General features: G+C 39.0%; 1 protein-coding gene across 2 annotated transcripts in view; it reads left to right on the forward strand.

The window, feature by feature from the left end:
* Blimp-1 (PR domain zinc finger protein 1) overlaps positions 1–6,661 on the forward strand; it is an 86,206-nt gene extending 79,545 nt beyond the window's left edge. For both annotated transcript variants that reach the window (XM_019843777.2, XM_019843775.2), the window contains exon 8: positions 4,746–6,661. In XM_019843777.2, coding sequence (XP_019699336.1) covers positions 4,746–4,906 — 161 coding nt within the window. In that variant the 3' untranslated portion in view covers positions 4,907–6,661. The remainder of the gene's footprint in view (positions 1–4,745) is intronic.
* The last annotated feature ends 9,945 nt before the right edge of the window (positions 6,662–16,606 follow it).

Genomic DNA, 16,606 nt, shown 5'->3' on the forward strand with positions numbered 1-16,606 from the left:
GTTATGTACCAAAATCTGCAATAATGAGGCTCAGAAATCCTATTCTCGCTCCGTAAAAACATGCTTAGCCAAACATCTCACGTTAATCCAACTAAGATCTTTTTTTCGTGTAATATAGCAAATAAATATTTGAGTAACGAACAAATGTTTAAACGTGTATCAACGATTTTAAGTATTCGATTACCAAGTTATTACCAACGACTTATCCAAAATTATTTGAATGCCCGGGTATTATCCAAATATCTGAGTAGAGAGAGAGAGAGAGAGAGAGAGAGGAGAGGAGGAGAAGAGAGAGAGGAGAGGAGGAGAATGTCCACGAATTCAGGTATAGGTGTTCATATTCAGATACAAAAATTATCCAGTGTATACTAACAATATTAATCATTACTACATTATGCGTGATATATTAATTCCATTGGGGATTACTAGCAATCTCCCGTTTGGCAATTAAACCGGTAAACTGTATACCTCGATGCAGTATCTTGATCTATCAGTTTATCACTAATGTTTGTCACTGCGCATGCATCGTTTATAAATATCATCGAAAGTAAAATAATTTAGTACAAAATTAATAATCGATTATCAAGATGTTATAAACGTTTGGTTTGGTTTAAACTGCAAGCTTATATTGCCGTTCGCGTGACTTTTATCGGTATCTTGGCAAACTGTTTGAAACTTTCGCCACCTGTAAGAGTTCCAGGTGGGAAACGACTCTTTCAAATATTTTAAGATAGCTGTGTCGCTAGTAACGGATTTTCAATAATGGCATCAATGAGCCTTTTCTTATATTTAGTATTTATTGGAAAAAGTTATTCTATAAATTTATCATGTTATATAAGCAATAAGTATTAAATTAAAGAGGGATTAGGATATATATATATATATATATATATACGCAATATTACAAAATGAAAATATATTTTTTTATTTCTCTTATTAATGTTTTGTTTGTGTATTAAGTGATTTTACATATATGTACAGATAATATACTTGCCCGCAAAAAAACGGGCCACTAAACTTTAGCATAATTTTATGACATCTTTCAATAGCAATAACTCAAAAATCATCATATTAATATGAAACAAGGCTCAAATTAAAGCTTGAACATTTCCATAACAACCAAAAACTTAAATGAATTATAATAAATATTTTACAAAATGGCGGATGTTGAAGATGGACTTCGATTAATGGAAAAAAATGTGTTTTTAACTGTTACGCTCAGAGGAATCGGTTCTCTGTACAAAAATGAGGTTTAAAGTTCATTTATTTCCTAACAAATCCATATTTTAATTATTTTTCTACGACCTTTTTTGATAAAGTTATGCCGCTTTGAAGAAAATGTTACAAAATGTACAACCTTTTCTTGTAAAGTCTGTAATTCAAAATAAAAATTATCATGGAGAACTTTTTCAAAAAGGAAATTAACATATAACTCGATCAAGATGTTCCGTGTGGTGGTAGATGATCGGATTTAAATCTCGTGTGAGTGCGTGCGTGTACATACGCAAATGTGTATGTGTATCCTGCTTTTAACGTTACCCAGGATCAACGGCGGATGATTTTTAGTTGTTGACAAGAAATATCCAAGCTGTAATTTGAGTTTTGTTTCATCTTAATACGATGATTTTTGGCTGAGTTATCGCTATTGAAAGATGTTAGAAAACTGTGCTAAAATTTAGTGGCCCGTTTTATTGCGGGTAAATATAGAAAAACGCATATAAATATTAAAATATATGTGGGTATACAGGGTGTCCCATTTTTAAAAACACACCTCGATAATTCTTCAACAAAGTATTTTCAGTAAAAATGTCTTGGACAAAAGTTGTATGATTTCAAGGGGGACATAAAACAACTATATTATTTTGTTTACAAATGACACCACTTTCGAGATATTTACTGATCATTACTTTTCTTAAATAGAAATCCCAATTCTTTATTACACCATCTTTTTCTACTAATTAATTTAAACAACTTTTGTTTGAAATATTTTTATATTTGCCTAATATTTTTTGAGATATTTAATGAAAACTTGATAACTTTTTCAATATTTAACTCACGATATCTCGCTAACTATTTGTCGGGAGAAAAAGTTGTACTAGACTTTTCTGTTCTATTTAATCTCAAGAATATATTATTATAATAGCGCTCTGACTTTTGTTAACTCACTGACTTTTGGAAATTTCAAAATCATCAAATTAACAAAAGTTAATGGGACACCCTGCATATACGTATATACCGGGCATTCGGAATTTTTTAGAGACGAAAAATTGTAGAGATTAATCAGATCAAACTGAGAAGAAAAGTTATGTATTACTTTACAAAAATTGCAATAGTTATTAAGCTATTAATAATTGAAAATTACCATACCTAGAGACTGTTTTAATCGATAGCTTAAAAATTTACGTACTTATTTACAAAATGATAAAGGACTTTTTTGTTCAGAATGATCTAATCTACAAGTACATGACGGCTATTGTATTTAGCGATAGATATGAGTATATTGAACTTTGAACCCTGAATCTTGAATCTGTCGCAACAATAGCCGTCATATAATTGTAGATTAAATCATTTTGAACAATAAAGTCCTTTACTCTTTTGCAAATATTGGATTGTTCGGAAAGTAATTTCGGTTTTTTCAAATAAATAGTGTCAATTGCCTTTTTAAATAGTTCATTCTAATCTAGAAAATCATTTTACATTTTTATAACGCACACTTCAAGCTTTATTTGAAACAAAAGTTGGATTGGAATCTATCAAGTTGTTTTTGTTTGGCGTCGAAAATAGAAAACAAACATAAGTATTTCCGTCACATTTGCTTTTTTTATTACCGTAAAGGCAAAAATGCAGCATAAGCAAGAAAAAAATTGTGTGTCGTGTGTGGAGAGGACGTGTTGACTGAACTCCAGTATCAGAATTGATTTTCGAAATTTCGTTCTGGGAATTTCGACCTCAAAAATATACCACGTTTTGGAAGGCCAGTTGAGGCTGATGAAGACCAAATAAAGGCATTGGTAAATGCAAATCGTCATTTAACAACACGAGAAATTGCTGAGAGATTGAATTTATCGAATTTGACCATGCATGAGCATTTGAAACAACTTGGTTTCGTTTCAAAGTTCGATATTTGAGTTCTACACGTTCTCAAAGAAAGAGATTTGATTCGTTGCATTATTATATCTACGATTTGCTGTTGAAACATGAGGAAAACAATCCATTTCTGAAGGGACTCATAACTAAAGATGAAAAATGGATTGTGTACGACAATATTAAACGCAAAAGATTATGGAGCAGACGTGATGAACCAGTTTAAAGCACATCGAAAGTTAATATCCATCAAAAAAAGATAATGCTCTCTGTTTGGTGGGATTGGAAAGGAATGGTTTTTTTTTTAGTTGCTACCAAACAACCAAACGATTAATTCGAATGTGTATTGTCATCAATTGGACAGATTGAATGATTCCATTAAGCAGAAGAGACCAGAATTGACAAACAGAAAGGGTGTTATGTTTCATTATGACAACGCCAGACTTCACATAAGTTTAATAACTCGCCAGAAGCTGTTAGCGCTTGGATGGGATTTGCTACCGTATCTATCTTATACACTTGATCTGCTACCATCCAATTATCACTTGTTTCGGTCACTGCAAAATTTTTTGGATGATAAAAATTTCGATTCAAATGAAGATGTCAAAAACCATTTAAATCAGTTTTTTGCTAATAAGGACCAGAAATTCTACGAGCGTAGAATCATGTTATTACTTCAAAGATGACAAAAGATGTTAGAATAATGGTCAACACTTAATAGAATAAAAATTTTCTTTCTATTAAAAATATCGTCTTTCATTTTCATGCCAAAACCGAAATTACTTTCCGAACAACCCAATAAATACACAAATTTTTAAGTTATCAATTAAAAGAGTTTCTTAGATGTGGTCATTTTCAAACATTAATAACTATTGTGATTTTTGCAAAATGGTACATGACTTTTCTTCTCAATTTTATCTGATCTTTATCTAATCTTCACAATTTTTCGTCTCCAAAAGATCTCGAACACCCTATATATCTCGAATATTATTACAAATCACGAACTTTATATCAAAGTATTCTCGAAACGAAGCGGTCAATATAATTCTGACGTTTCTGCGTACAAAATTATGTATATTAATCTTTAATATATTATATTAAATTTTTATTAAAATTATGAACATAATACAGAAAGTTAAAACTATTATTTAAAGTACTCCAATTTCATGAGACTTGCTATCAACTTTAATTGCAAACACACCAGCTTCCAAATAGTCAATCATTTCTAATAATTGCATGAGCAATTGGCTAATATTTCAATCGGCATGTATAGAGCGAGTTTCAATCGTTTCAATTCGTTTTTCTAAGAAAATAATTTTATAACACAACTGCCTTAACATTCGGATCTTTGAACACTCCGCGCCGAGCAGCTGCGATCGAACACTCTCGCGATCGAACCTTCCTCGTATCATTCAACTCCCAACAGATCATAATCGAGGAGTAACGTTGTTTCTTACGCATCATCAAGTCACGGTAATTGCGGCGGGACAAACTTGCGTTAATCGACGAACCGCTTCGAACTTCGTCCTGCGTGAATTCCTAGGCTTCGTGAAGGTCGCTCGATCGATCGATCCGTCAGCGACACGAGCGACCGCCACATGTAAACACTATCATGAACAAAGACAAGACAAAATTAAAATGCAACGCATTGTCCGTTTCAGGAAATATGCCGAAGGAATGCGAGCTGGAGCACATCGACAATTACGATAGGCACGGGTCGGCGCACGGTCCGCACTCCACGTCTCTCCACAATCTGGAGAACTCCGTAGGTCGACCGAGCGTCATAGAGACGTCCCAGCCGCACATTATCGAGTGTACATAAGCCGCACACGGGGTATGAGCCCCTTCGCTTTGGCGCGAGAGACGCGGCCGTGGAAATATAAACGAGTTGCTCGCGACTGACGAGATAAGGTAACATAGAAAAGAGGGAACTTGCTCCCTCCTCCCTTCTCCCGTCCCCCCCGCCCCTCTGGAATGGCAGGAAAGAATGGAGTTTTCGCGAAGACAGGTGTCGAGTAAGAGGAGTTCCTCCGTGAACGAGTTGTCCTCCCCAGTCGACTCCAATGAACATCGGCGCACTCATGAAGGACGAACGGAAATGATCCCGACGCGGACTCTTCGCGTCTTCGAGGACGAAAGACTTTTGCCAGGTTGTTTCCCGAGCGATCATAATCGTTCACCATTATTTCCGTTCGTTCCACCGGAGCCGGAGTCTCCTCGATGACGGGCCCGGCGATGGGAGGACGATTTGTCGCGACGGATCACGCGGAAGTGACGAGACGACGCGCGAGGAGCGAGAGGAGGATAGACGCGAAGTACCGCGGATAAGATAGACATGGTAGAGAAACGATGAATCGTCGCCGGTCGCGCAACAGAAATACGTACACAGTTCGGCCCGAAGCGATCTCAGTTTTTAGCCGGCACTTTGAACTTTGTTGCTTTACCGAGGGGGTACCTAGAGAAAGAACGCGACATCAAGAGAAGAGAGAGAGAGAGAGAGAGAGAGAGAGAGAGAGAGAAAGAGAACAAAAAAGACGAGAAAACATGCGAAAGAAGAGACGAATGAATTTTGCCGCGGCGACTCGACGAGGTTCTATCTTGTAGAGGCGCATAAAGTTCCTTCCTTGTAAATACTTGTTTCTATATTTTTTCTATCGTAGCGTTATATCAACGAAGAGAAGGGAGGCTTTCCTCCCCCGAGAGAGTAATCAGGCTTAATCGTTCGACTGAGTGTTCCGGGGTGCTGTCGTTTTAGAGAACGAGCGAGCGAGAGCGACAGCGAGAGAGAGAGAGAGAGAGAGAGAGAGAGAGAGAGAGAGAGAGAGAGAGAGAGGGGTGGATGGGAGGTGGGGTGAGCGGGTGAGTAGGACATTTGCGCGAGCGATCGGCACTAAAGTCGCTTGGGTTTCTCGATTACTCTTCCACGACGCCCATAGAAATGCACGTCGAAGACGCATCGATGACGGGTGTACAAGAAGTCGATTGCGACAGATTCGTGGGATTACCGACCGAGTCCGATGGCGATTTCACCTGTCATTCGAATCCTTTTCGCGCGATCTTATCCTCGGCGGCACACCCGAGCGAAAAAAAACATATCGCCGTTTCTCGATGCGCGTTTAGTCGTCTCAGTTTTTCCGTTGGGACTTCTTTTTATCGACTTTCTAAACACGAAGAGGCTGATGAGATCTTAAGTTCTTTACTTCCGAATCATCGTGACGTGCGTTGAGGGCTAGCTTGCCGCGAGAGGACGTTGCGCCTCGCGACGCAAGAAATGAACGTCCATTTTGTCCCGAGATGAAGATCGCCCGCGAGATGGTGTCCGTCGCGAGGTTCATGAGGTCACGATGCGATCCTCGACGTGCCAAGGCTTAGGTCGGCGTGTGTTATGTGGCGGACTTTGTCGGCACCCGCCATAGTGTTCGAGTGCAATGCATAAAACAGCAGCAGCAGCGGCAACAGCAGCGGCGGCAGCAACAGCGACAGTAACAACAGCGAGAGCAAGAAAGATCCGAACAACCAGTGACGACACGACTGCAACTATACGAGACCTGTACCTGTACATACTAATATTACTATTAATTATTCGATAATTTAAAAAAGGTAATATATATATATATATATATATATACATATATACACATATATATGTATGTATGTATATATGTGTATATATATATATATATATATATATGTATAAGGAGCTCTAATTTATGAATACCTTTATATATTTATATATATAGGTATATATGTGTAAATATATACCTATGTGTATATATAAACACATACACACATAGCAACATGCATCTGCGTGTACGCGTATATATGTGTACACGTATTCGTACGTGTGCGTACGCACATACATACGTGCACGTCGCCGTGAGTCGGCGAACGATAGGCTACGCTTTCAAATGACTCTCGTGCGGCGCCGAGGTTGCACAAGCTCGAAACTTCGTTAGGTAATTTATTAGTACGCGCAGCGTAAGAACGTTAACGCATTACCGACTTGGACGCATGGTCGACACTCGCGGATATCGCTTCGTTGGCCGCGTTCACTCGTGTAGATTCGCAGCGAAGTTTCTGGCGCTTGAAACAGCGGCCGAGTCTCAATCGCGAACGAGTGGATGGTAAATCCACTTGGTTTCAAGTCGCTGGAAATTCACGGACACCTCGAGCCAGAGAAAATTCAAAACCGACGGGAATTCGAGCCTGACGTGAACGGCAACGGTCGCTGACGTGGGTATCGAAAAGGTGGGTTCACTGCAAACCCGAGTGTGTTACTTTGACATGTATAAACTGAAGCTTTCTTCACGCGTTTCTTGTCGTCTTAAATCACGTCGTTTAACGTGTTTAAACGCGTTAAGTGATATCGAAATGCATCAAATGACGTGATTTCAGACGACAAAAAAACGCGTAAAGAAAGCTTCAGCTTATACGTGTCAAAATAACATACTCGGGTTTGCAGTGTTACAATGGGGAATCTAGTCAAAATGTTCCGCGCGGAAGATCAGATACGATACTTGGCGATGTCGCTCGACACTTCACCAATGGGGTGTATTGGATGTAGGGTTGCCAAATGCAAAATGACTATTTCCGGGACATTCTTTTGGCGATGGTTGAAAAATAGGTTGTTAGAGAATTTTAGTTAAATTTGAGACATAGAGGGGTAAGACGGCTAAGAGATGCTGCTGTGTATTCACAACAAAGGCGTGAATTAACCCTTTAACGCCTACTGATAACTATAGTTACCAGAAATTTAAGAATCCATAACTTAGTCAAAAAGGAGGTATTTTCGTTTTCTTTGCACCATTGTAAAGGTGAATTCTTCTTCTAAAAAATGGTATATAGATTGTATGTAGATTTGGTTTAGTCTGTTTTTAGCTCAGTTTTAATGATAACATGTTTTATCAAATTCCAAGTAAGCATAGTTAGCATTATTACTGACATCTAGAAGTGCACTATAAATGAATAGATTGGTATCTGTTATAATTTTATACATTTGGAAGCTTTTTCAGATGCAAAATGTGAAATTAAAAGAATATAGAAATTCAAAATGGCGAATCCAATATGGTGAACACGAAAATCAAGAAATTAATCTATTTTCGTGAAACCTGGTGACCTATACCTGGTTTTTTATGCGGCAGAAAATGAAGGGACGATTGACTATCTAAATGGTGATCTATAAGATATTCTTCTGAAATAGTAAGCTTGACGCTCTGAATAATAAAGTTCACTCACAAATATAGTAAAGTTTCAACTCAAAAATGTCAAGCTGACTGTCAGAATTATATCGTATAGATTACCCTTCATTTTTCTCTGTATAGGTTGCTCATTTCGTATATGCTTTTAGGATCCAAGTCATATTTACCAATAAACAAAAAACGAACGATAAAAAAACCCAAACTAACCAAGCCAACAAACGAAAAGCGGAAACTTTATATACTCATTTATTATATTCCATTCCGGGTAAATAAAGATCACGTTCTGAATATGAGTTTTATGTTTCGAGGAATTTTTCCAACCGATCTTAACGTTTAGGTATGATATAAAATTATTAAAATTAAAAAGAAAATTTAACCGATCAGGCGTATTTTTCGCTTCTAGAAGTATTCTGCTTGGAGAGGTAGTTTCTCGTAGATATAAAATTCTGATATTTTTTTTGTTATCATTATTTATAGACTCAGTTCAAAAAAACTCAAATTTTATTCTTAAAACACTTATAAGAAAGTCGGGCGTTAAAGGGTTAAGTACCAGCAAACAGAAATTGTATTTTTTTCCTTTTTTTCATCTTTTTTTTTTTACTATACGAATGGCTTAGTTGACATCAATTTTCTTAGGTGGCACGCCAAATTTTTCGGCGCTACAAATCACAATAACTGCTCTCAGGTTTCTCTCTGGTACCAGTTAAAAACATGAATGTTATGATTATGATATTGTTGAAATTCTGATTTTGCGGGGCAAGATTAAAAATGTCGGGAGAATCCCAGAAATCCCGGCCATCTGGCGATCCTAGTTTGGATGTGATGCGCTTTGCTGATTGGAGGAGACTGCGTCAAGTTGGTCCGGGAATCATGTTGCCCATGTGTTTCGTTTATGTTTATCGAGAGGGATTATTCGGAGGATAGCGAAATGTTCTTTTCAGAATATGATGAAAGCACTTATGTCCAAAAAGCGTCATTTTGCGATCCTCCTTCAGCTGTTTCTCTTGCGATAAATACGGAAATGAGATGCATGATAATCTCAACATGACCTTGAGCCGATTTGACTCGTAAGCCGCAACTGAAGGCGCGCACAAATTTCTTTAAGATCGCTTTTATTGAATTATTATATATTTATTCCAACATGTGTTTGTATATGTGTGTGTGTGCGTGTGTGTAGAAGTATGCGCTCTTGAATAGACCTTTTTTAAGAATATAAATATGAAGAAGTATTGAGGACTATTCCGGGAAGTTTGTGTGGTTTTTGTGTGTGCGAAAAAAAGTGCGTTGTAATATCGCGCAGACTTTGCTAATAACCGTTTTCTTCACGTACGTAACAAAAGATAGATGTAATATCGTCTTTCAAATTAACGAACTGTGGCAAATTCACTTGTGTCCTCAGCTCGATAAAGTTGTGAACAAGATCGAGAATGAAAAATCCACATGAATTTTCCGGACGAACCAATGTTTTATGAAAAGTTAGAAGTAACGTGTTGCTTACACTTTTTTCTAATAACGACTGGATAATGTATTGTAATTTTTTTCACTAAGTATTTCACTAGTTTTTTCACTAGTTTACAATAACAAAGTTAACAAGTTAACAAAGTTATTTTTTCAAAATTGGTCACGGTAACAATAAGGTGGGGATTAGTCTTTAATTTATTTATTTTTCCAGTCTTATTCAACGTGTAATGCATTCCCAACCGGGATTCCCAACCGGGGGTGCTCGCACCCCTTGAGGGTGCGAAAAAATATTCTTGGAGGTGCGAAGAAAAGTGATTGTAATTAATAATTATTAAGATGAATTCTGGAACAATCCGGCATTTTTACCATCAAATTAAAAAAAGTGTTATTAAAATTATATATTTTTTATTATTATAAAATTATATATTTTATATTATTAAAAATTATAAAATTATATATTTTATATTATTAAAAATTGAATATCTTTTTCAATTTTTAACTTCTTACCTTAAAACCCTAACAACTAATTTTTATCATAAAACATACGAATAATTTTTACCATAAAACATACGAATAATTTTTTTTTGCAAAGGATACGAAGGTTCATTAATAAATCTTTAGAGGTGCGAAATACAAAAAAGGTTGGGAATCCCTGGTGTAATGAGTAACAGTAACGAGAGTTATTTATTTATTTATTTATATTTCAATTTTCTCGATATACAACGAGTAACGCGGTTGCTCTGAAAAAGTAACTTCTCCCATTTGCATCTTATGGGATACCGATTTTCCACATTACCACCTACGAGAGGTCTTCCATTCTTCCGTAATATATAAAATCAATGTAAAAGCAGAGCATCACAACCGCGTCCCGTTGGTGCAGAATGTTGGCAAGGAGAGATGCGCGTTCGAAAACCGCGAGTCCGGATCTCCGCGATTTAGCGAAGAGACCTTCCGAGCAGTGTTGGGAGCATTTATTCCTTCCGCAACCTCCTGCGCATGCGTCAACTACGTCACAAGTTTTGATAGACTCGTGCTTAGATATACAATAGGGCGCTCTTGAGGCGAAACCAATGTAGTAATATAAGATTATGGCTGCGTTCCGATATTCATTCCTAATATTGAAAATACATCATTTATGTCACTATACTATACTACAGATATTTAGTGCTGGCAATGAATATCGGAACGCAGCCTATATAGAAAAAAAATAAAAAGATATGGTTCGGGCTCCACAAAAACCTCCAATATTGCATTTAGGCACGAGTATGTTAAGCAGCTACACGCGTGACGTAATTGACGCATGCGCAGGAGGTTGCGGAGAGAATAAATGCCTCCAACACTGGGCGCAACTTTCAACGAACACTTTCAGCTATGCTGTCCATAGTCCGTACACGAAAGCAAAGGCGAGACTCGTGGAGTTGGCGCGAACGGCCGACCGACCGTATCCTCGGGCTGCCTTTCTGCCTTCCTCGCGAAATCTTCCAATGATTCAGAACGCGCCGAGCCGTCGGCGCACAAATTTGCACTCTTCCACTGATTAATTAATTAACGCTACGTAAGCCGCACGAGAGGCTGCCGCATGAGAGTCGATCTTTGAGAACGTGACCTATCCGTCGTACAATGAACAAAGAAGAAGCGTCCTTACCGGGCGACGAGCTTTGGAGCCAGCCGCCGTCAGTCGCCGTCGTCACGTCGAGACGGCGACGACGGTTTTTCGAAGGTAGCCGCGTCGCCCTTTAGCCGCCGTTCCGTAATGGCACCGATTCAAAGAGATGTATCGCAGACTGATATATATACATGGCTATCGAGCATCTGTGAGATTCTAAAGAGCCACACGCATCGCGATACGATTCCGTGCGAATTGAGCGAGCGAGCAAGCGAAACGAACGAAAGAATGAGAGCGAGCGAGAAAGCGAGCGAGCGAGAGAGAGAGAGAGAGAGAGAGAGAGAGAGTGAGCGATTTTCGAGAAGATGAGAGCGCGGAGAGTAGAGTTAGGGAATACACCATTGTTCGCGCGAACTTTCGACTTCCTTCGCAAGAGCTGAGGCTCCGGTTCCGCAAAAATCTTCCCCTCGCGTCCGACGCGCGACGAGTCCTGCGTATAACCCAAAGAAATCCGTTCCAGCTGAAACCCTCTCTCATCTTCCGGTAATGTGCGGCGGGCGGCCGGAAGGGAGGGCCCCCTCCCGCGACCGAGATCGCGATGCTTACACAAGATTTTTACGAAACTGTTCCCTCGCTTCTTCTACCTTCCTTCCCTTCACCTGCTCTCCTTCCTTCCTTTCTTCCTTCCTTTCTGCCTGCTATCCATTCTGCCCCGAGATTGGCGATACCGTAGTATTATATCCACTCGCCTGTCCGTCCTCCTCCCGCGAGAAAAAAAGACAGAATCGTCGAAACGCACTCGAAGGATCCTCGACTGTCCTGACACACGCACACACACACACACACACATATAAAAACAAAATGTACACACACACACACACGCACGCACACAGAGACATTTTCAGTAAAATAAGTTTCACAAGGAAGTAGAGAAGAAACTCTCGAGACGAACGCTAGGACGCAGTAGCTTTCGCAGGGCCTTGAAGAACGTTAACTTGCCGGTACCCTCCTCACTCCCTGTCGACGCGGCAACGATTTGGGTGTTCTACAGGACATACCGGGCCGTGAAAGCGCGAAAGAAGTTTCTTCAACCGACGAAGAAATGCGAGACTGTCCGAAATCGCGAAGGATCTCAACGAGAGAATCGACTGCTGTCTTCCACGACCTTGGTTGGTGTTGTACAAAACGCGCGCGCGTCCACGACAGAGAGACAGCCAGGCAAAACAGAAAATCACGACATCAAAATGATGTCAAAATGATGAGGAAAACTCCTTTTTCACCATAATCATCGGTCTTTTTGATGGCATCATGATCTTCTGTTCTGCCTCGGCACGGACAGAGAGCCGAGGACCCACTATCACGGAACTATTACGAGAGAGCTTTGCGGTAGGAATTGTATTACGTCTTTCTCGTTGGGGTTATCCTTTTATCATAGATATCCGGAATTAAACGTCATAGTGTATCTCAGACGCGACTTGTACGTGAAATTTTATTCCGGCCGAGACGAAATCCCGAAACCGCTACGAAAGAGAAAGTCACGTGACTTCTATGACCAGAAAAGCACGTTATCATATGTCGATAGCGATGGTAGAAGTGAACGATAGGAGGTAAACGACTTTGAAGGACCTCAGTAATAGGGTCCGCTCTTTGTAACTGCACGAGTTGCAACGTTTACACGGAAAATAGAATGGATGCGTGTTTGACTTGGACTTAAATTTTCAGTATTAACTTGGAAAATGGAAGAAGAAAGGAAATAGAAAAAGACCGATTTTCTAATTCGAGAGCGTTTTCACTTTTCCTGGATTCCTATCTGCAAAGAGCCAGATCAACCTCCAAAAAATGCAGCTATGAGGAGCAAACCTAAAACCCAGAGGTGTCCTTATCCTGGATAGTTTAAAATGTTTTGAAACGCTTTAAATCTGATTCCGAATTTGGTTCTTGATAAGTTCGTTTAATAATTCCGCTTTAATCTCGTTTTAATTTCGTTTTCATGAAGATGACACGTATAACATGGTTTTATTCTACGAATCAGAAGAGCATATTATTTAATGCTCGATGTACATCCACAATATAGTCGAAGATTGCGACGAAAACTCGCGAAATAGTTCTGTGACAACATTGCCAATCGGAAAGTCGATTTCGAACACATCGAAGATTCGTCGAAACACACAATAATAGCGACGCGCTATAGCAATAATGTTAAGATCTTCTCCGCAGCAAGAACGTAAGCAGTTCAAAACGCGCGGTCATCAGGTCTCGACCGTTTCTGATCGAAGCTTTTCCCCGAAGACGACGAGCGTTGCGTCCTGTAGATCGCCATAATCCTCCCGCCACCTCGTCCGCGCATTCGAACGCGCTTTTTATTACGCGTAAACACGCAATGAAACGGCTAAAGGAAAAACTTGCTTAGGGACTTTTCTCGAAATCGCGAAACTAATAGCGGGAGATGCTGAAGAACTGAAAGAGAAGCACACAACATCCACACATATACGTTACATAACATGGAAACAAACACACACACATACACACATAGACGAGAAGCACATTTGCATAGTAGAGGCAGATCAGGTAAAGATACGTGTAAATACGCTGAAAGTAGTGGAAAATGTCGAAAAAAAAAAAAGAGGAAGCGCGAGCGACTTAACCGCCTCGAGGACAAACAAGCAATATTTAGTTCTTACCATCTCGTAATAATTAAACGATAACTCCAACTGTACCGTGCACACACGCGAGTACGTATTTAAACGACTATAAATTAAATGTTAATTATCCTTACACTTCGTATATAGTGAATTGTTACGCATTTATTATCATTACAATTATTGAATAGGTAATGCTCAATTAGCATTTGTTTCTTAAAATAAAGAATAAATATATGGCTGTTGGATATTTACATGCACATGTCACTGTCACCTATGTCATATGGTTTTCAGATCCCTCACACATGTGACGCATACATCAATACGTTTAAACAACAACAGAAATGTGCGACTGAATATAGATTATCACTGATTGCTTCCGGCAGAAGCTGAACGCTTAGCAAGTATTTAATAACTATTGACTGGAGCATACTTGAATCAATATTGGGTATGGATGGATCCTGAAATATAAGTCGTAAACTGTCTCGAGCCCGTTATTTTTACAATGCTTTATGAAAATCTGATACGTTTTTCCCGCTGGTCGATACGTTTTATATCGTTGGTCGATCCCCCCTAAACGAAGACACGAGCAACACCGGTTTCTTCTCTTTCAGTGCACATCGGTAATAATATACAGCTATGCAATAATTAGAAAAATAATATAATTTTGTCTCGTAAATGGAAACAATTATCTATATTTGTAATATGTACCACGTGGTTCATGTAGCTTGCGGACAATTTGAGTACGTTGTCACGGCTAATCAAGTGCCTGTGAATAATCGCAGAGAGAAGGCTCCTCACACATCTGCGCACCGTGGCTTGTGATACATGCAGGTGACGCTTGCGTGGCCTATTATCAGGTGTAGTAAAAAGAAATCCATTATTTTTGCATGAAATTGAAGGCTTTAATTACCATAGTTAGAATGAACCGATTTAGGTCAAATATGCGCCGTTTTGTTTGATAACTTGTTGCCATTTTGAAGGTAATTTCATTATGCCTCTCTCATAGAAGCCCTCGTCCCTATTGGCAAAAAATTGAGACAGCCGATTTCACAAGCCTCTCTTGAAGCGAATTTTTCACCAGCAAAATTGTTCGCCATGGATAGGAACAGATGGTAATCACTTGGTGCCAGGTCCGGACTATAAGGTGGATGCATAAGAACCTCCCAACCATGCTCCCGGAGCTTCTGGCGAGTCACTATCGATGTGTGTGGCCTGGCGTTGTCCTGATGGAACACAATTTCTCTCCTATTGGCCAAAGCTGGCCGCTTCTGGGCAATTGCTTCCTTCAGACGGTCCAATTGTTGACAGTATAGTTTCGAGTTAAGAGTTTTGCCGTAGGGGAGCAGCTCATAGTAGATAATTCCCTGCCAATCCCATCAAACACACAGCAAAACCTTCCTGGTCGTCAATCCTGGCTTGGCCACCGTTCCGCCGGCTCACCGCGATTCGACCACGACCGTTTTCGCTTGACGTTGTCGTAAGTGATCCACTTTTCATCATCAGTGACCAACCGCTTCAGAAATGGGTCGATTTTGTTGCGATTCAGCAGTGATTCGCAGATGGAAATCCGGTCCATGAGGTTTTTTTGCGTTAACTCGTGTGGCACCCATACATCGAGCTTCTTTTTGTATCCAGCCTTATTCAAATGGTTCCAAACGGTTTTTTGTGCAATCTTTAGCTCTTGGGCAATCGAAACAGTGCTTACATGACGGTCGGACTCGACAATGTCCATGATTTTATCGATATTTTCGACAATTGGCCTTCCAGTGCGTGGTGCATCTTTGACATCGAAATTACCGGAACGGAATCGACGAAACCAAAATTGCGCGTGATTGGCTGTTATAGTATCAGGACCATAAACACTATTCACATTTTCAGCCGCCTGGCTTGCGTTTTCGCCTTTATCGAAGAAAAACTGTAAAATATAGCGTATTTTCTCTTTGCTAGTGTCCATCTTTGACGCGCGCTCAAACAAAACTGAGTCAACTAATCACAAAACTGTCAGAAAAGTTTTTTTAGTACGAAATCTCATCTTTCTAACGCCATCTAGTGGAACCCGATCGGACTTATACAACGCGAGATACAGATAACTAAAGCCATCTATTGGAAAAATAATGGATTTCTTTTTACTACACCTGATATTTCCTCAATAAGCAAAGAACATTAAATCAACATATTGCAATATTTATTTCATGTGCAGAATAAGTTTAGAATAAACTTTTAAACGTTTTTCCTTAATATTTTTTAAAGATATTACCGGTAAAAATATTTAAAAAGTACCGAAGTATTGATGTTATTGTCGACATAACGTGTCGACACAACATTAAAAACTACTAAAACTATTAAAACGTTATATACAATATTAGATATCGTTGAAAGATTATATCAGTGATTTATCATCCATTGATATATCTTTAGAAAAAATTGTTAAATTTTCATAAATTATATAAATTACATAAATTGTCCAATTTATGTATGAAATCTTTCGTATACGAAAAATGATACATAAATAATGAACACAAAATAATCTATACCTCACGTACCAGTCAGAGACAATAATTATTAAATGCTGATTTCTGCTAAACGCAGACACTAACTTTTCTTCCGATAATGAT

Source organism: Harpegnathos saltator, unplaced genomic scaffold (assembly GCF_003227715.2).
Source record: "Harpegnathos saltator strain DR-91 unplaced genomic scaffold, Hsal_v8.6 scaffold176, whole genome shotgun sequence".
Classification (NCBI taxonomy): Eukaryota; Metazoa; Arthropoda; class Insecta; order Hymenoptera; family Formicidae; genus Harpegnathos; species Harpegnathos saltator.